The sequence below is a fragment of the Hippopotamus amphibius genome, chromosome 17 (genome assembly GCF_030028045.1).
Source record: "Hippopotamus amphibius kiboko isolate mHipAmp2 chromosome 17, mHipAmp2.hap2, whole genome shotgun sequence".
NCBI classification, from domain to species: Eukaryota; Metazoa; Chordata; class Mammalia; order Artiodactyla; family Hippopotamidae; genus Hippopotamus; species Hippopotamus amphibius.
In genome coordinates, this window is record NC_080202.1 from 36,890,183 (window position 1) to 36,910,687 (window position 20,505).

The 20,505-nt window shown below is 48.5% G+C and overlaps 1 protein-coding gene across 1 annotated transcript in view; it reads left to right on the plus strand.

Annotated features, from left to right (window-relative positions):
• The first annotated feature begins 2,996 nt into the window (after positions 1 to 2,996).
• TTLL6 (tubulin tyrosine ligase like 6) overlaps positions 2,997 to 20,505 on the plus strand; it is a 35,833-nt gene continuing 18,324 nt past the window's right edge. Inside the window, 8 exon segments of the mRNA XM_057716784.1 lie at positions 2,997 to 3,095; positions 10,267 to 10,490; positions 11,381 to 11,421; positions 12,548 to 12,666; positions 12,803 to 12,933; positions 14,426 to 14,582; positions 15,352 to 15,495; positions 16,085 to 16,170. Coding sequence (XP_057572767.1) covers positions 2,997 to 3,095; positions 10,267 to 10,490; positions 11,381 to 11,421; positions 12,548 to 12,666; positions 12,803 to 12,933; positions 14,426 to 14,582; positions 15,352 to 15,495; positions 16,085 to 16,170 — 1,001 coding nt within the window.

The following is a 20,505-nucleotide window of genomic DNA, read 5'->3' on the forward strand; positions in this document are numbered from 1 at the left end:
CTCTATAACATTCCTTAATACATTGCAGCATTTCTACTCCCTTCTTCATCCCTGGTACATATACCAAGACTTTCTTCTGACTGGCACAGGAAGAAAGGGCTTCTAGGTGGGACCTTGCTTCAGGGGAGCAAAAGCAGGATTCTCTCTTTTTCCATTAATTACTTAAAGGAAGCATCTCAAACTGAGAAATAGAGTGTATGTCAACTGTAGAGTAAACAACCTTCTAAGGGTTTTGTTACTGTCTTACTATTTATTTATTTAGTCAGTGGGTGCCTTAGAAACAAAAAGACAGTGAAAACAACAGTTTCAGGCCCGTAGTCTTTCACACACACTTGCCGCTGAGTTGGAGCTCAGAGAAGGGGACATAGTTCACATTTTTTGACAACTGGAAGGACCCTCCAACACACTGCTTCAACCTTCATGCCCAGGCTCAGAAAACCCCTCAGTGTTTGTCATGTGGATTTTTCTGTTGCAGGTTTGTCTGCTACAAATCGCTGATGCTCTCTGATTTCCTGGCTGTCACTCTCTGGCCCTGGAGGGGATGCCCAATGGGGTCGCAGCCTGCTTTGTTCTACCGTGGGGGCAGCCCTACTATTCACCCTGTGTTTGTTCCTGTCATCATCCCTGAAAGGACAGCAGTGCCAGGCTCTGGCCTATTAGCTCCCACTGCAGCCAACCCTCTCATAAATAACCCGTTGTCAGGGATTTTAATGGAAGCCCTCTGGAAGCTGTAAATCTTTGCAGCTCGCTCCTGCATCATCTCCCTCATTTCCATCACAATATCACTCCAGAGGGACCAGAGACCAAAGTATGAGCTTGCCAGAGCAGATTGGTAGGACACTGGGGAAAGAAAGGGGCGGGGATGGGGGAGGGGAACAGAGCTGGGACAGTTGGTCTTAGGGAAACATCTGCTGGGTGGCCAGTTGATGATGGTCACCTGAATCCCCAAGGCCCTGGAGAGGGGGAAGGGCAAGATGGCCTAGGACCACCTGGAGGGAAGAGTGAAAAGGGAAGAGGGAAGAGGACAGGATGGCAGAGAGGTTTCTGAAAGAGCAGCAGATGGGCTGTTGGTTCCACCTTGGGCCCTCCAGTGTGAATTTAAGCACCATGTAGCAGGATTTCAGTGTCTGCTTCAAGTTAAGCTGTGCCTTTGCTTCTATCCTCCCGCCTGGGCAGGTGAGCAGGTAAAGGAGTGGTGTCCTGTGTTGGCAGGAAAACTTTTCCTTTACCAATTTAGGTCTGAAAGGTAACAAAGTGTATACACATATGAGAGCACTCAGTAGTTAGTAACTTCCCAAATAGCTAAGGATTAAGGTTTATACATCAGTTTAATAAGGGTGTTTGGCAGCCGGGCGGTGGGGGGGGGGGGGGGGGGGGGGCGGTAGTTAGGGCTTCAAAGGATGGAAGGCTCTGATGAGACTTGTTTACATAATTTTTTTGAATGTCCATGTATCCGAGGATGGTGCCTCCCTGTCTGGAGATCTTCCTGGAAGAAGTGGGGAGTGTTGTGGGTTGTGAGGGCTTGCTCTTGTAAACCTCTGCTTTATTCAGATAAGATTTCTTTCTGCATGTGCTATAGCCCAGATGTTTCCACCCTAAAGTAAAAACCATCCTGAAGGGTTTTGTTTAGTGCCTTCACCTGCTGTTTCTCCAGTATCCTATCACAGCATGGCATGAAGTCTTGGGCACAGTCACTGGACACAATGTTCCCAATGCATCTGCTAAAAGCTTACATGATCCAAGAAACACTCCTGGACCAACTCCAACATACTTCACATCAGAGATGGGGATTTTGCCTCTTCCCTTAGTTGTTTAGACTACAGGTTTTCTGAGAAGGCCTTGTTTCTCCTTCTTACATGTTTCCCCTCAACTGCTGGAAAAGAGCTCCACCCTCAGTAGAGAATAATGATCCAAGTCTTGCATAGATCTTACTCCTTGGGACTAAATGATTTTGTATATATATATATATAAACAGGAGCAGCTACATTTCAGTGGCATCCAGTCAAGCATCTGGAAAAATTTCAAGAATGAAGAGGGATGGACATAGACAACAAGACTCTTCAGCTCAATCCATAAGGGAGTTTCTCAAAATCACTACGGTTCAAGACCTTGAAATCTATCCTTTGTTCAGTCTTTCACCAATCCTGAGTCCACCCAGGCAGAAACTGCTCTGCTGGCTGCCAATCTTTTGCAGGCAGGACTCTGACCTTAGACAGGCGGAAACTTAGGAAACCACAATTATTTGAATCCAGTCACTACTCCGATTCTCCACCTGAGGACAGTCAAGGTGTTGCTACAAGAAGCCAAGACCCCTGAGCCCTGGGCGGCCCTCTCATTAGCCAGTTCAGTGGAGGGGCCAGGACCCCCATTACTCTGAGGAGATGAGGAGATGTCATGATTCAATAGGCCAGAGCTGTTCATCACAGGTTTGTGATACCCATTTTACTGCTAAAGAAGCTAGGCCTCAGAGAGGTCACTTCAGCTGCCTGAGGTTACACAAGCAACCAGGGATCTTGGCTTGGGTCTCGATCCAGTGCTCTCCGCACGGAGCCTCCTGCTCCGGGTTTTGGCCAGAAGGGCAAGGAGCCTCTAGCTCGGCGCCAGCCGCGCCGGGGCAGCTGGCGAGTAGATGTTCGGATCCGCGCCAGCCCGAACGCTCCAGCCGCTCCTGCGCATGACGCCCCGACGGCGCGAGCCCGGACAGACGCGGACCCGGGGGCGGGGCGGACCGGAGAGGGCGGGGACCCGCGTCCGGCGAGCGGTAGTCGGGCCTCGAGCGCCGGGAGCGCGGCCGCGCGTCCCAGCGTCCTTGGCGTCTCCCGTGGCGACCGCGGGCGCTTCCCTCTCCGAGCGGTTAATTGGATTCGGGAAGGGGGCACGTCATCCTACCGCAGGGGCCAATCGAAGGGCTGGAAAGCCCTATATGCAAATAGGTGGGCCGGGCGGACTCCAAGTTAGGAGAGGAGCGGGTTGGGGTTGGGGTTGTCTGGCAGCCAATGGGAGCGTGTCTCCTTAATTCTTCGAGGCGGGGACCCACTAGTGTGGTTGCCAGCAGTGCGGGCGGCAGAGCAGGGGCGAGACGGGGAGTAGGAATCGCGGGTAAGAGCGCGCCACAGCCCGGTGCTGTCCCCAGGCCGCGGCCTCCTAGTGCCTACTGAAAACCAGGCTCTACATGTCCCCCTCGCCCCCCAAGGTGCCCAGTTCCCCAGGGCTACGCCCTCTGCCCTCCCTGTTGGAGTTCTATGGCAAAAGCCACCCGCACCGCACCTGCTTCCTCTCGGCGCCATAGCCCACCTCTTCTCGGCAGGCCTAGGTATCGCGTACCCTCTTCCACGCCCCATGGTCAGTTCACTGCGGAAATATCCTCAGTCCCTTTTCTCATCCTCAAGACCCCCATGCCAGGACCTTTCTCACACACCGACCCTTCTTTTCCCAGCTCCATACTCCCCTCCTGTCCTAGCTTTTCTTCCGAACCCACGTCGCCCTCTGTGTGCACCCTCACTTCCTGCCTTCCCTCGATTTCTCAAACCCGGTGCCCCCCAGGGAGCTGTCCCTTAGATACAAGAGATCGCTGGGAATCGCACCACTCTCTCCACCTCCTCCTTCCCCGTCTTTGTATCCTTCTCTTGATCACCTTTCTTCCTTTGTCTGGAGTATCCTTACAGAAAGACACTTCTGTTTTTCTTGCCAGCATAGCCCCCTGCAATTAACCTACCCCCTTTCCAGCCTCTTTTTCTTTCATTTCCAGGTGTTATTTCTCACCCTCTTGAAGGAAAACTCTTCTAAGCTTGAGGAAAGTTCTTTGGGATTTGAACCCTAGGGAAAAATGTAACTTTCATTTGGGGATGACTCGGGAAGGGAGCTAATAGTTTACTAAGCACTGATATGTGCCAGGCACTTAAGTTATGTATTGTATACACCAATGTCACCATTATATTTTCATTTTAAAATATAGCCCTTCTTTTGCACCAAACACTGCTTTAAGAGCTTTAGAAATATTAACTCATTTAATCTTTAAAGCAACTCCATGAGATGAATATTATTATCTTCACTTTACTTATGAGTGAACTGAGGTACAAAGAGACTCAGTTACCCACAGTCACCTTTCTAGTAAAGGGTGGGATTGGGACCCAGAACCATCTTTGCTTATTACGCACTGTGTTTTGTGGAGAAAATGGCTGGGCATGAGCCTACCCTGAAAATTGTATCTTCCAGTCTTTCAGAATTCCTCAATTTCTAGCAGAATAAAAGATGGCATCTGAGTCAGCAAGATTCTTATTGTTCAGGACTTATTGGCAAAGCCCTTGAGCAGTTGATCACTCTCACCCCTCCCTTGTTAGCCCATGTTTTGCTAAGGATCCCTCAGGCCCTGTGCTGAAATTCAGAGTGGCTAGAATGAAAAGCCAAAAGACTATAGAAGGCATCTTATTTTATCCTGACTGCTTTGAAGCTCAAAGCACTTTTCTGAATATGAAGCGTTTATCTTCTTGTTGATTCTGCAACGGTGGAGAAGGTAGGGAACGAGGGAGGAGATAAGTACTGGCTTCTTATGACATACTGTGTCAAAGAGGTAAAGCGGAAAGCAAAATCCAGAGGTCTTACCTCCACATCTGTTTTTCCCTATCCACTATGACCTTTTTCCAAGAGCTAGCCACTGGAAGCCTTCAGAGGATGCTTCTAGGAGGGGAATGAGGACCAAAAGATGAAAAGGGGAGGGGAGTGCAGGAAAGCCTATTTCTTGGGAAAAGAGAAGGAAATCACAGTCAGGCACAGTAGGAAAACTCTTCAGTGCTGTATGAATTCCTACAGACTGAAAGAAAAGTCTAGGCTGTGAAGGTCAGGGTAAAAAAACTTGGCTAAAATTTGAAACACTTGACAACCCAGTGATTCTTTCCTCCCATTTACAGGACACCCATATTAGTTCAGCCTTGCAAAGGAAAGCACTAAACATTTCCTACCCTTCTGCAATACCTTTAGAGCCAAGAAAAGTAGTCAACATGTATAGTCCTTCAGAAGTGGAAATGAGTGCCTCCAAGTAACCCACAAAGTATTTGTTTGCATGGAGCCATCCCAGTGCTCATCCCTCCCCCTGGTGGCCAGTGAAGGTCATTTTCATGCTGTCTTAACCAGGCTTTGGTTGGCAGCCTCTGACTTGGAAGATTCCTGAGATCAAATCCCACACCAAAATGGAAGGAAACATCAGAGTTTTTTCACTGTCTGAACTATTCTACTTGGGAAGGTGAAGTAAATGTATCCTGTGTCATCAAGAAAAACGGAAGATGGTATTTTCTATGCTTGCAACATATATTTGTACAGCATCGTGTTCTTTTTTTAACTCCCCAAATCCCTTGGTCCACATTGCCTACCCACTAACCTGGCATAATGGAAAACTTTGTAGAAGGACAGGAAGCTGGTGCTTTGATCCTGGCTCTGCTGATCTCTCTCCGGCTTTGTGCATGTCCCCTCCGCTAGCTGGGAGGCGGGATTTCAAAACCTCTAAAAAGCAAACAGATTGAATTAGATACTCTCCAAGGTCCCTCCCAGCTGTGATATTCAGGAATTCCACTAGAAAATGTTCTAATTATACTCCAAATAAGGGCTCTGATACAGTGTGGACACTGGTGAAAAGAAGGGAAAGAAACAGAGTGAAAATAAATACAAAGTAGAAACAATAGGGCTGGTCCCAGATTATGTCAGAACTGGGGAGATCCAGGCCCCTTGTTGAAAGTGGGAATTTAGAAGCACTTGGCTTTAAGGAAAATGATGTGGGACCAGCTGATTCTTAAGGGACTAAGATCACTGAGACTGCTTCTGGAAGCTAGGAACTCAGTTGCTTCACTTTATGGTCACAAGCATTTGTGGGTGATCAACAGAAAGGAAAAGGCAGTGCATGGAGAGTGGAGGAGAGACAGGTGGTGGGGTCAGACAGACGTGGCTTCTAATCCCAGCTCTGCCTCTTAACCTCTCCATGTTTCAGCCTTCTCATCTGCAATGGAGGGAAGAGAGTATCTATAACATGATATTATGAGGATGAGATAAGACAGTATGTGTACAAAGTGCTTCAGTATAATTAATACCTATTACTTGGTAAGTAGGTTGTAAATAGTATTTACTATTATAAGTGAATGAAGCTAAGTGTTTTAAATTCCTGCTATATGAAAGGGTGCAAGGTCGATGCTTTAGAAAAAAAATTTTTAAATGCTCACAGCAACATTTCTATTATATAAATGAGGAAAAAGAAGCTTAGACAGGTGAAACCAGTTCATGCATTTATTCATCCTTCCAGTCCATTCATTCAAGAAGCATAGGAGCCTCTGCTCTGTGCCAGACACTGTGGTAGGACCTGAGAATTTAGACATAGCTTCTTCTGTCAGGGAGTTCACAGTCCAGGGCCACACAGCTGAGAATGATAGGGGGCAATTAGTGAGCACCTACCCTGTGCCAGGCACTGTTCTAAGCACATTGTATGAATTCAAATGAATTACCTCATTTAATTCCCATGGCTGGGGTAGACCATTTTGCAGATGAGGAAACTAAGGCAGAGGGCTGTTATGATAAGTAAATTGCCTGAGGTCACACAACTAGGAAGTGGCAGAGCAGGGATTGAAATCCAGGCAGCTAGACTCCAGAATCTTGAGTTCTTAGCCACTTCACTACAGCTGCCTCTTAGCAAGTGATTTGAAGCCACATCCTTGGCTCCAGAGGCCTTTAAACTGGGATATATGTATAGTATCTCAGGATGCCACAGCAACCCCCTTCTCTCTTTCATATTCTCCTTCGCCTTGTCCTTTGAACCTATATCCCCACTTCTTTTGATTCCTCGAAGCTACAAGACTGCTTCTGACCAATTTTTAAGGCAGGAGAGGAAGTAGGACCCCCCAGGTTAGCTGGGAGTAGTTGCTGAGACTGGGCAAGAGAAGTAGAGATATGCTAGTGGAGGATGGGTAAATTCAGATGTCTGTGGCTTCAGGCATGTAGCCTAAATGAGAGAGAAGTGATCTAGGGCATATGAAAATGTTCCCTCTCTCTTAATGCTACTGTATGGAAAGCAATAGCACAAAGGCAACTGTCACTTGGCTCCTGAATCAGGGAGACACTAGGGAGTGATGGGGACTGGGACAGGCTAGAAATGTCTAAAGAAGGAGTTATTGCCCAGCTCTGGTTGATTGCTGACATGAAGCAATGGGGACCTGCTTTTCCAAAAGGAATGGAAATCTAGATTTTTATGAGAAATCTACATTTCCTAGTTATTGGCAGCTACTTCTATTCTTCAGCTATAACAACCACCACCACCACCACTGTGGGCCAAGGAAACATTTCTGTAGGCTGAGATGCAAGATGCAAGCTGTGGTAGGCAAATTTGAGAAAGCTGTTTTCTTTCAGGGGTTGAAGAGAAGCCAGAAGGATTTAGCCTTGGGGATGAAACAGGAAGGAGATGGCAGGGGGAAGAGAAAGCCCCCAAAGAGAAAGCAAAAATAGACACACACGGCACTGACTGTGGTCTGCCATCTTGCACCTGTCTCGGGTGCCGTCCAGGTGGCTCTGGTGTCGTAGGTAGCCTGGTTTACGGGAAGGTGGGCCAGACTGCCAGGATGAAGCAGCTCCTGCAGCAGTAGCAACACGTGGGCTCCGTCCCTTCCTTGCTGTCTGGGCCCGAGGCTCTCTCATGCAAAAGTAAACAGAATTTGACTGGGTTTTTTTGTTCTTCTCTTTGAGGCAGGCAAATATAAGCAGCCATGACTTGTTTTTACCACTTGGGCAAGGATTCAAAAAAAGGGCAAAGACAACTTGCAACTCCAGAGGCCAAATTCAGGGTCAGTTGAAGTTAACATTAACCTTTAGGTAAACAGAGCCACTCCTCCTCGAGGGCTTGGTAAACAGGAGCCGTTGTGGAGGCCAGGGGAGGGGAGCTGGCCGTTTACCTGGCAGGAAGGGAGCAGCCCAAGGTCAAGATTTCATGTACTGTAGTCCTCTTGAACTTTGCCAGGAATGTGCCTGTTCACTGAGGAAAATGGACTCACAAGGCCCAGGTTTCATCCGTTAACTGTGCTGAGCACAACCCTTTCTCCCCCTGCGCGGGTGTCACCACAGAGGGCCTGGGTGCTAAGGGACAGCCTTCTTCAGCAAGAGAGAGAAACGAGTGGCAACCCTTGGCCACTTTATAGCCCTGCTCTCCCTCTCAGGGGTGCCTACCAGCATTCAGTGAGATGCTATATGTGACAATTCGTTGGGAAGCCTGAGGAATTATGCCCATATAAGGGTTTACTATTAAATTATTCACAGATAGCCTCCTCCCCCATTTTGGTTTGAGAAAGAAGCAGAGAGAGGTGGCAGGGTGTAGTAATGTTAAAAATATACATATATATGGCCATAGAGTAGAAAAGTTGTCTAGAATTAGCAAGGTTGAGTACAAAGGGGAGATGATTCCCAAGAGATTGTACGACTCTGGTGAGCCTGCTATAATTGCATGTTGCTGGTGGTAGTTGACATTGTTGGAATTCCTCTGGGAAATAACATGGTGATATAAATAAATAAATAAAATATCAGAGGCTAGATGTTTTTCATATTCACTAACTTAGTAATTCTAGTTCTGGATAAATACCTTAAGACTATAACCCTAAAGAAATACAAACTCTTCTATACATGAAAATGTACATTTTAGAACTATTTATATAATAGCAAGATTGAAAGCAACTTACATAGCCTATAATAGGGCAATGGTTGGTTAAATTCAGACATTCCTTCAATGGCATATTATTATACAACCATTAAAAACTAGAACTATGTGAACTTTGCCACGACCAAAAGGATGGTTATGTTATAATAGTGGGCAAAAAAGCAGATATAAAATTGTTTATCTACTATGGTTACAATTATATAAGAATAATTATGCTTAGGGACTTCCCTGGTGGTCCAGTAGTTAAGACTCCGTCCTCCCAATGCAGGGGGCCCAGGTTCGGTCCCTGGTCAGGGAACTAGATCCCGCATGCATGCTGCAACTAAAAGTCCATATGCTGCAAACTAGGAGTCCGCATGCTGCAACTAAAGATCCCATGTCCCACAACTAAGACCCAGCACAGCCAAAATAAATAAATGAATAAATAAAAATTTTTAAAAAGAATAATTATGCTTAGAAATTTAGAATAAAAGAAAATACAGAAAAGGGCCAAAGTTGCTATGTTAGCTACAGGTGATTTCCCACGTTGCCCTTTTCTGAGCCTCCTTTAATGTTTAAGTATTTCAATAATAATATTAAATTAGAATAAATTATAATAAAGATATTATTAATATCTTTTTTCAAAGCCAAAGAGTTTGTGAGGAAAGAACAGGGTAAGTAGCAAGAGGACTACGGGCATCAAAAGAGAGAGATTGAAATAGTGAGGAGGTTGGGAGGGTTTGGGGAGACGAGGAGAGGAGGGGAAAGCACCAGAAATTTGGCTTTATGGTCATCGAAGTCTCAGATGTGAAGGGGATATGAATCAGTTCATTGGGCCTGGGCAGTTCTGGGTACCCAAAGGCAGACTAAGCACATTCCTAAGGATTAGTGAAGCATGGGCATTTAAAACCATGTACAAAATTTTGAAATTTCAAGCAAACATCATAGACGTCATCATGGGGGTGGTGGGGGTGGGGTAGAGTGAGAACTTTGCTGAACTTCCTTGTAGGTATTTTATATTTGGTTTTGCTTTTATTTTGCATTGGATGGTGAGGGAGACGCTGTAGCCTCTTCTGTGGTTGAGGTCTCTGAAGGGTTCGAATCTTGGGTCAGCTACAACAGTCCCGCACTCATGAGTGCCAGTTGTGTTCACTCTCAGGCCAGCAGATTGCATGCAGGAGCTTTGGTGCAGCGCCCAGATAGTTAACAGGCCTCCCCAGAGCACCTCATCTGTATCCACAGGGACTAACTCCCTCCGCTAGGGAGGCTTAGGGCTTGGTTTTGAGGCTGTCTCCTGATACTCACTTTAATAATAAGACTGTTTACTAGGTGGTGCTGTGCATAGCATCTCAGCTTGCTTCTGAAAACCCCAGGAGGGAAAAACTAAGGCCAGGGTTGGCTGAGTGAGTCCCCAAGGTCATAGTCATGGCAAAAGGTGGAATCAGCTCCCTGCTGGAGCTCGCACACCCTCTGTGGAGGTGCGGTGACATTTCATAAACTGCATCTATTGTCTGGTCTCTGAGTGCTGGTCCACCGCTCACAAGAGCAAGGGAGGGGGTCCCCCTGCAGGTGGATCCAAGTAACTGCCACTCCATTTGCCCTCTCTCCAGCGGGGCTCCAGTTGTTTTCCCAGAGCCTCCTCCCAGGCAGGGGAGATGCTCCAGTGCCTGCTTTTGGAAGGAGAGGAAGGGACAGACTCAGAAGAGAGAAAGGACAGTTCCATAGAAGATTCAAAAGAAATCGTCACCCTGGCTTTTGTGAGAGAGAACACAAGGGCGCAAAAGGGGCTTCAGAATGCCCAGCAGCAAGGCAAGAAGAAGAGGAAGAAAAAGAGGTTAGGATTGAAAGGCGGGAAATGGGGATCCGTGTTGGTAAGAGCAGGAGGGACTTGGAGGGGAGGGGGCCTCAGCTGCTAAGGAGTGGGTAAAGGAGAAACTGTGCGGAGTAAAAGTCACACCACTTTCCATTCATATAAAAAGAATCCACTGTTGATAATCTGTTTTATAGAATCAAATAATGGTGTGTGTAATCTAAAACCACACCTGTCCTAATCTTCATTCTACTTATGTTTAGAATGCCTTTAAAAAATTGTGTGGGGAAAGACGATTGATTTCCTTGTTTTAAGAAAGTACTTATTGTTCTGGGGATTTGGTACACTTTAAATGTAACAGAACCACGCTGACTTCTTAGGATCTGACTGCAGCTTCTGCTTTCTAGTTCTTATTTAATATTTTGCCATACCCTGCTGCATTCTGGGGTGGGGGTGGGGAACTGAATCACTCCTTTGACTGATTGATGTCTGAAAGCTTGTCTGTTTTCCAACTCACAGCTTCCCTTGGAGTGGGGGGGTGGGGTAAGAGGAGGGAGACCATTAAGTATTTTGGCCAAAAAGATGTTGACTTCCTGTTCCTGATGGGCCACTGGAGTAAAAGGATTGAGGAGGTGATGGTGTTAATATGAAGCTTCAAGCAAAAGCAGCTATAATCGCAATACAGAATTTCTAGCTCATGGGCAGAGTAACAGTGCTCTGAAGCTGTTTTTTTCCATCACTCTGCAACCCTGGGGTGTGTATGTCCTCAGTAACAGGGATGGTCAAACCGGGCTTAGTGTGGCCACTTAGGTTTTAGGCAGCTCCATGTGGGACACGATGTTCCTGCGTACAGTCACTTGTTCTGGCAAGTGTGTCTGTCTCTGTCTTGGTGCTTTCCCCTTTCTCTTTTCCAGATGATTGGTGATCAATCTGTCCAGCTGCCGATACGAGAGTGGTGAGCATCTGCGTTCAAGGCACCCACCATTGGGACCCACTGGAGTCCCCCAAAGAGTTGGGAAGGGTCACTCACGTGTTCTTTTTTTTTTCTTTGTAGTTTCACTTTTTTTTTTAAAGCTCTTTATTGGAGTATAATTGCTTTACACTGTTGTGCCAGTCTCTGCTGTACAACAAAGTGAATCACCTGCATCTGTACATATATCCCCATATCCCCTCCCTCCACGACTCCCTCCCACCCTCCCTATCTCACCCCTCCAAGTCATCACCCGTCATCGGGTTGATACTCATATATTCTTGAGGATGGAAAGGGATGTCTTCAAATCCTGGTCTTTGCTTCTCCCAGCTCAACTACTAAGGAAGTTGGGAATCTCGTTCCAAGAAAATATGAGGTTTGATAACTATGATGTGTACTTCAACTGTCTATAGTTCCCGTATATGGTTATTTGGGGATCTGATTGAAGGGATGGCAGCTATGGCTGCAATCAGTGGCTCTTTTTCAGAGCACAAGTTAGAAACTGGCAGTCCATGGGCTGAAGATGACCTGCAGACCTACTTTGACCGCAGAGCACAGTGTCGCTGCTATTTTCATTTTGAATTTGGGTGCTTTCGGCTTGTCCTGACTCTCCTGGTCACTGCAGGCACTTCTTCCTTTCCAAGCTCTTGAAGGCATTTGAGTTTGTGCTGGAGTCAGCTCCCAGTTATTAATATCAATAGGGACAAGGGAAGAAGGATATGATAGTGTATATGCGGTTTTGAATACACTGTATAGTTTTTTCTGTCAGTTTATCTTACTGATTAAGCTTGGCTGTGGTTGATATTAAGGATTAGTTCATATTCCCCAAACATTCAGTGCTAGTGCTTGGAGGAAAGCCAGAGGCCTACTTCCTGGCAAGGGCGTGTGAAACATTCACCCCAAAAAACCTTCTGTGGAGGTCGCTGGGCACAGGCTGTGTTCTCCAGGAGCTTTCAACTCCAGATGGGGCAAGATGGCTTCCGGTCCCAAGGAGCCCAGTTGTCTGGCTTCAGTGTACTGTCTGGGAGCACCTAGAAACATAACCTCCCTACCATATGCTCCTACCCCCCTTCTCAGCTGACGGGCCTTTCTTTCTCCACCTGCATGGCAGTGCGTAGGGCTGCCCAACAGTATGGCCTTCGAGAGGGAGGGGAGGATGACGACTGGACCCTCTACTGGACCGACTACTCAGTGTCACTGGAGCGGGTGATGGAAATGAAAAGTTACCAGGTATCTGGGTCAGAGCTGGTCCTCAGTGTAAGCGTGCCATCTATCCCGTGGGGCCCCACTCATGACTCTCCCCCAGGGGGAGCTCATGGGAGCGCCCATGGGTCCCCTTGTTCATAACTTCCGGCTTCCTTTGCAGAAAATCAATCACTTCCCGGGGATGACTGAAATCTGCCGCAAGGACTTGCTGGCCAGGAATATGAGCCGCATGTTAAAGATGTTCCCAAAAGAGTTCCACTTCTGCCCTAGGACCTGGTGTCTTCCCGCTGAGTGAGTGCCCACCTGCAGCCCCTCTTCCCCTCCCCACCCCCAGTTTACATTTTCATCTTGCCCCCGATTCCCTGGTTGCCACTTTCCCTTCCCATGGGATCTCCCATCTCTCTCTCCTCTTCAGGAAGAGAAGGGATAAAGGGTGTGTCCAAGGTTGAGAAAACACAAAGCTCTGCCTATAAAATTAGATGATATTTAGGGGCTGGGTGCCTTGGAGACTGTGCCTACAATTGGGATGAGAATTTGTTCTGACCTCGAAAGCTGTTGATTTTGAACTTGTTTCAGCCTTTTCACTGTGCAGTTTCCAAATTATTAAGGCCCTTGAGCACTTCTGGAGGGAATGAAGTAATCGTGAGCACCCAGTTTAGGAGCAGGGAGGGATGCCTGACCTCTGACCCATGGCATCGCCATGGATGGCAGTCAGCCTTTTCCCATCTCTGGTCTCACTGTATCCATCTGGAAAATGGACATCCACTCCTGGTTCATAAAATACTCTGGACCACACAACCGAGAAGCAGGAGGAATGTGAGATGACGTGAGCATGACCTGGGTACACTCTGCTGGTTGGGATTGGGCAGGGGGGTAGAGAAGCATTGCCATCAGAATTATACTCACATGGCAAAGGCCCGATAGGAATCCCACTCTCCCGTCTCCCCCCCAGTGCTTTCCCAAACCAAGAGCCCCAGGGATCCCAGCCTTTCCTAGCGTCTCTAGAACAATTTTCAGAGCTTAGCAGCAACTTAGAAGAAAACGTGTTTGCCATCAGGTCTACAGGTGCCTCCAGATTTCATGGCCACTGAGGGACATTGCAGTTACGGAACTTCTCCAGTGGTGATGAGGCTCCTCTGAGTTAAAACGCAAAACAAGAAGTATAGCAAGACTGAGATTTATAATCCTTTTAAGTTGGTTTCTTTCTTCTGAATATACTTTCTTCAAAGTACTTTCAAAGATAGTATTTGCCATCTCACACTCTAGCTGGAGTGGAGGTGTTACAGTGGAAAAGCTGAAGCCCAGACCAGGGGAAAAGACTGTTAGATCCAAGGTCACATCATTTGTCAGGGCTTGAGTCAGATTCAAAGCTTCACATCTCTTATCCGCAAACTCAGAAAGCCAAACTGCTTGGATCATGGTTACCTTTATGAGGTGTGTGGCATGGGCCGGCTCCTTGCCTGCATCGTGTCATGTATGAGATAGCTGTCATTGTCCCCGTTGTGCAGGTGATGGAATTGAGGCTTAGAGAGGTCAAGTCCTTGCAAAGGGCTACACTGCTCATGAGTGCTGTTGCCCGGGTTTAAATACAGGTCTGAACTGCTCCAGAGCCCATCCTCTCTCCGCTGTGTATGCTCGACTGTCTCTCCTCTAACCACATCTCTGGGTGTCTGTCTGTCAACTCCAGGGCTTTTGTCACTTTTTTTTTAAATAAAAAGCTAGCCTTCATTTTTCACTGATCCCCCAGCTAGAGGTGTATCTCATTCCCTCCCTGCTGTGGTAGCTGGGGAGATTTGCAGAACTACAGCAGGTCAAGAAAAAACAAGACGTACATCTGTAAGCCGGATTCGGGCTGCCAAGGGAGAGGTATATTCATCACCCGGACAGTGAAAGAAATCAAACCAGGGGAGGATATGATCTGTCAGCTCTATATCTCAAAGGTACTTCCTCATCGTGGTTATTTATTTATCATCCATGGCAACCTCAGGCTGTAGCTCCACTGGACTGATTGTGAAAAGAGGGCAGGGAGGGTGGGGTGGGGGTGAAGCCGAGCCCTGTCTTCTGCCTTGGACTTGGTCAGACCAAGCCTGACCAGAGATGTGACATGTGCCTGGGCCAGAGTGCCCTTGCCCTTGCACCCTTGGCGGTTGGTCTGGCCCTGCCAGGCTGGCCCCTTGCCTCTAACAGGTGGCAGCTGGGAGATCACCTTTGGTCTGGGGAGGCCCCACCTACTTTGGGAGATGGGAGTAGCCCTGGAGAGATCATGGCAACCAGCTGTACTCCATGACTGGAGATATAGCCCTCTTACGGGGAGGGAGCCTTCTAAAAGGTGCATAGAAGGGAGGCCTGGCTGGCATTGCAGTCAGTACTGCAACTGCAGGGAGAACTCTGGCAGAAGTGCGTGGTGACAACGTGCCCTTCATCACAGGACTTTTTCGTGTCGTTTTGTTTCATTGCCAGGAAAGGTCTCGGAGGTGGTTACTCATGCCATTTTACAGATGAGGAAACTGAGGCCTGGTGTGGTTTAGTGACTTCCACAAGGTCACGTGGCCCAAATCCCCTTGTCCTTCTCCCCAACCCCAGCCAAGCCTGCCCTCTGTAACGCAGGCAACACTGGAGCTGGTGCCACGAAGACAAGACAGGGTGCTAATGGGCTTCAAGTCTGGGTTTCTCCTCTGATGCTGTGTGGCTTCTGTTCTCCCCTCCCAGCCCTTTATCATTGACGGGTTCAAGTTTGACTTACGGATATATGTACTCGTGACATCCTGCGACCCTCTCAGGATTTTTGTGTACAATGAAGGGCTGGCACGCTTCGCCACCACCTCTTACTCCTGCCCCTGCACAGACAACCTGGTGAGCCTGGGGACACGCCCGCTCCCCTCTTAGTTGCTAAAAAATTCTAGTTACACCTATATGCTCAAGGCATGGTGGATGTGGCTGAACTGTGGTTTACTATGTGCCAGAGTGTATCTGTTCTTTCGTTTAGCCCTCCCAAGAGCCCTCAAAATAGGGATTATCGTCTTCATTTTACAGATAAGGAAATTAAAATCCAGTTGTAAGGGCCTTGTCCAGACCTAGGAAGAGGTGAGGTGGGGACTTGTGTCCTGACTGCAAAGCCACAATTTCGCGGTGCTCAAGGAAAGAAGGACGTGGGCAAGCCCCCCGCCCTCCCCCCCCAACACACACACATCCCCAGACGCCCAGGGCTCCTGAAGTCCCCCTCAGCAGAGGGCCGCCCAACCTCAGGAGGAGTGGGAGTTTCTTATGCTCCAGGCTGTAGGATACCCCTACTCACTTCCTCTGTTTTGCCAGTGTAAGTAAGCCCTAAGACGTCCCCTTTCTTTTCCATCTCTTTAAGTCCCAGGGACCACGGAAGGGCACAGAGAGGACGTGGGAGGCTCCCCTTCCTCCTGACCCCACAGACTTGTGTCTCTTTCCCCAGGATGATATCTGCATGCACCTGACTAATTATTCCATTAATAAGCACAGTTCCAATTTCCTTCGGGACGCTCACTCTGGCAGCAAGAGGTAAGGAGACGGCTTCCCTTCTCTTTTCTTTCCCTGCCAGGCTCGGAGCTGCTCTCTGAGATTCTATCCAAACCCTGTCAGTCCCCATCAGTGTTTCCATCTTGGGTCACATGGTCTCAGAAAATATTTCTTTGCCTCGAAACCCAGAACAGACTCCTTAGTCTCTGCCCTCTGGCTGTTAATCATTAAAAGAAGGCCACATCATAAACCCTAGGAGGTTGGGAGGAGGAGAGATAAACATGAACCATTTCCCCAGCAGGATACACACACACACACACACACACACACACACACACACACACACACACACACACACACACACACACACACACACCAAGACATACTCTTGTTACAGTTGGCCCTTCTGACATTTCCAGACCAAAAGATATTTATTGATTCCTGGTCTGCAACCCAAGAAGGATCTGCCAGGACCGTGGCTCCCTGGGGTGTTGCTCCAACAGATTCTCAAGTGATGTGTCACGATGCGCTGGTTGACATGACATGTGGCTAGCTGGCTGGAAGATTCCCCAGAAGAAGGGGGGAACATGAGAGGAATGCATGAGTCTCTTCCCAAGTGGCTTTTAAATTCCTGTTATCATCAAATTCTGTCTCATTTAGTTTTAAGGAAAAGAGGGACTGAAGAAGGTAAACATGACCAGGCAGAAGGGGGAGGGCAAGGAAGTATTTACAGAGGCCTGTGTGCTGGGGCACACACCAGTGCTTTGTGTGCATTTTTTCAATTGAATCTTCACAACACAACGACAGAGGTGTTATAATCTCTCCTTTGTAGGTGGGCAACTATGAGTTAGGTGCCATCTCCATTTTACAGATGAGGAGACCGGGCACCTGAGAGGTTAAATAAGTTGCCCAAGGCCACAGGCTATAAATGCTAGACTAGAGCTGGACAACAACCTACCAGGTTCCAAGGGACATGCTCTTTCCCCTGCACCAGACTTGAAGGACTGATAAGCAGGCAGTCTCTTTGGCTTCAGAACATCAGAGAAGCACAGGAAATTTCGTGACTCCCTTGGTAGCAGAGTTCCAAAAAGCAAATGGAAAATCACTAGGTTAAGCCTGCTGGAAGGGTATGCGTTGGGCTGGGAGGAAGTGATCTCCTCCTTGTCCGAAGGCGCCGGCCACCATCTTTCCTGAAGCTCCCCCACTGCTTCCTTCTCCCACCTGGTCTGTGGGCACCGACTGGCCTCCTGCACCATTGCATGTTGAACACTGGGGCTCAGTGAGGCCCAGCTTCCAGTCCCTGCTCTGACTCTCACCAGCTGAGTCAGCTGAAGTGAGTCCCTTCACCTCTCTGAGCCTCCGTTTTTTGGTCTGTAGGATGAGGGCCACAAGACGCCCTGTCCTGCCCACCTTGTAGGGTCACTCCGAGACTTGAGTGACCTCTGATAGAGCACGGACAGCGCTCTTAGCTACTGTGATTTCTCCTTAGTCTAAAGTTGTGTAATCAAAGGGCCCTCATCTGCCTCCTCTTATGAGAACAGACACCCCACTAACAGACTTTGGGCTCTCAGGCTGTGATGGTGGGTGTCACGTGGTGCCAGGGCTAAGGTGAGGGGGTGGCATGTTGTTCTGCTACCTTAATTCCCCCTCCTTCCTTCCTCTGCCTTCTTCTCGCCTCTTTCACCTGGACCTGGCCTCATCCCTCTGGTCTTCTCCATCCCCCCTTCCTGCTGGAGCAGTCAGCTGCCCCCCGACTTCCCCTGCCCCTGCAGTCCCCCACCCCGTCCTCCACCCCCACCCCGCCATGCTCCCGGCCCATCTCGCCTCAGCTGCACCTGGACGTCTCCCCATCGCTTCCAGCTCAGCACTTCCCAACGCCATACGTTCCCTCTCCTCACTTCCACCCCGGCAGTCCAAGCTTCCCCTTCTCTACCTTCTAACCTGCAGGATTGGGGAGTTTGGTGTCATCTTAGATGTTTCTTTTCCCGGCAAGTCATTGAATCCGGAAGTTTCCCCCTTCCAATGTCCCTCCGTCCCTTCCTTTCCATCAGGCCCCGGCCTTGCTTCACCCTCATCCTCAGCAGCTGCAAGGCCTCCTCACTCTTCTCCTTAGCTCCAGACACCTCTGCTTAACCTTTCTGTACCTCCGATTTCTCCTCTGTAAAAAGACGCACGAAGGAATACCCAGGCAGCCCAGTGGTTAGGACTTGGCGCTTCCACTGCAGGGGGCTGGGGTTTGATCCCTGGTTGGGGAACTAAGATCTCGCAAAGTGCATGGCACGGCCCCCAAAAATAAATAAAATGACGTGATAAAAATGAACCATGGCTGGCCAGCCTCACAGATGTGCTGTGAGGACCTATTGAGATGATTGATACGCGTGAATAGGCCTCAAAAACAATAACCCCCATGCAAGTGGGTGCTCTTATTATTATACACTCCATATACTCATTATTTCTGCTCTCAGGTATCCGGCGTGGCTCCCGGGTGCCTAGACCATCCAGTTCAAACCCCTTTGCTTGCCCTGTGCTTTGACCAGACCCCATTTCCCACAATTATTATTACTACTCTAATAGTTACCATTTTATTTGTTGAGCGCTTGCTGTCTGCCAGGCACCGCTCTAAGAGATTTACACACCTCAACCCATTTAATCCTCACAACGACACTATACAGTTGGTGTGATTATTATCACCCCAACTTTGCATGTGGGGAACAGGTGTAAAAAGGTTAAGAAACTTGCCCAAGGTCACACAGCTAGGAAGTGGCAGAGCGGGAATTCACTCTCGAGTCCGTGCCCTTAACCACCAGGAGCACTGCCTGCGCCATCCGCTCCGTGGTGTTCTCCCAGGACACTCCTCTGCTCATTCTCTATACACAGGCCTTGCCATTCCCACCTCTCTGCCTTTGCTCAGCTCCAGCTGGCAACATGGGAGAACAGCCTTGAAGGCCCTCTGTCAAACTAAGCTTCCGTGTTGCCTCTCTGACCTGGTTCTAGGTCCAGCCACATAACCACTGCAGCGTGGGTGAAACCCATCTTCTCTGTGGGCCTCTGTTTCCTCACCTGTCAGATGAGAGGATTGGCTTCCATCTCTAAGGACAAGCCTGTGGGATCCGAGGCTAACCACCCCCAGTAACCCCTCCATCTCTGGACTCCCACCACCCTCACGGTCAACATCAGCCGTAGCCTGTAACTGCTCCTTGCTCAGGGCACATGTTTGTCTTGTGTCCCCAACTGTGCTTACGTTCCTTGAGAGTTCGAATGGTGCCCTGGCCTTCTAAGTGCTTCCCATGTTGTGGCGCAGGGTCCTCTCCTTCTCTCCTTCCCACCTGCTTTCACCTTTCCTCATCTTCCTCCTCCCCATCTTTTGAGACAATCTGCTTCTCCTCAGCTGCCCCACATTCCCCTCTCCCTAGCTTGAGGCCAACTGTACCTGCAGTAAATCCCCACCAGGCTGCAAACTCAGTAGACCCATGAAGAAGAAGAAGAACGGAAAACCTGGCAGGCCTCTAGGGCAGAGACTGGGTCCTCTTCATCTTTCAGGGTGCTTGGCACATAGCTGGTGTGTTAAATGGAATGGACTAACCACTGGGTGTTACGAAATTACGTAGTGATGTGTGTTCACTGTGATGTGCCTGAGTCATCAACAAGAGGTTATGTTATGATTCATCTGTTATAACATCTGTTATAAGAAGGCAGAGGAGTGTATAATCTATTTTGGGAAAATTTATTTCCCAGCTAGGCAAATTAAACACTTTTTTTTTGCACCTGAAAGGACTGGCTTCAGGTGATCTGGGAAATTCATTTATGTGCAACACTCCATCCTCGACAATGGCAGGGAGAGAAGGTGTGCCTCTTTATTGAGTGGCCCCTGTTTACCTGTCGTGATGTAAACACATCTTTGGTTGTTTCACACGTGTGCTGATTCCTCCGATGGTCCTTAAGCTTCCCGTGAGAGCGGTGCTAGTTTCTCAGGATGCCCTCATTGCATGAGTTTTGCACACACAGGAGGCCCTGAGCAAACGTGCATTGGCTTCATTGGGGTCCCCTTGACTGGGGTCCAGCGAGCTCTTTGGACTCCCTGGGTGAGCCGTGTTTCTTGTCTCCTCCTCGTTTCTCTTCATTGCCTTGCATTGCCCATATTTGATCCTCCAATATTTCCACTTCCTGCTTGGGCTTTCTGTGCACACATGTGTGTACGTGAGGGGGGGTGTGTCTGTCCCCATCACTGCCTTTTGGAGCTGCAGATTCACCCTGTCTCGGTACTGCCCAGCTTAGACCTGCCTGGAGCACTTCCTCAGAAGTTTCCTCATGAACCTCTCTGCATGGGGTAAATATCCTCTGATTTCTGTAATAGGGAGACCATCCATCTTGGTTCAC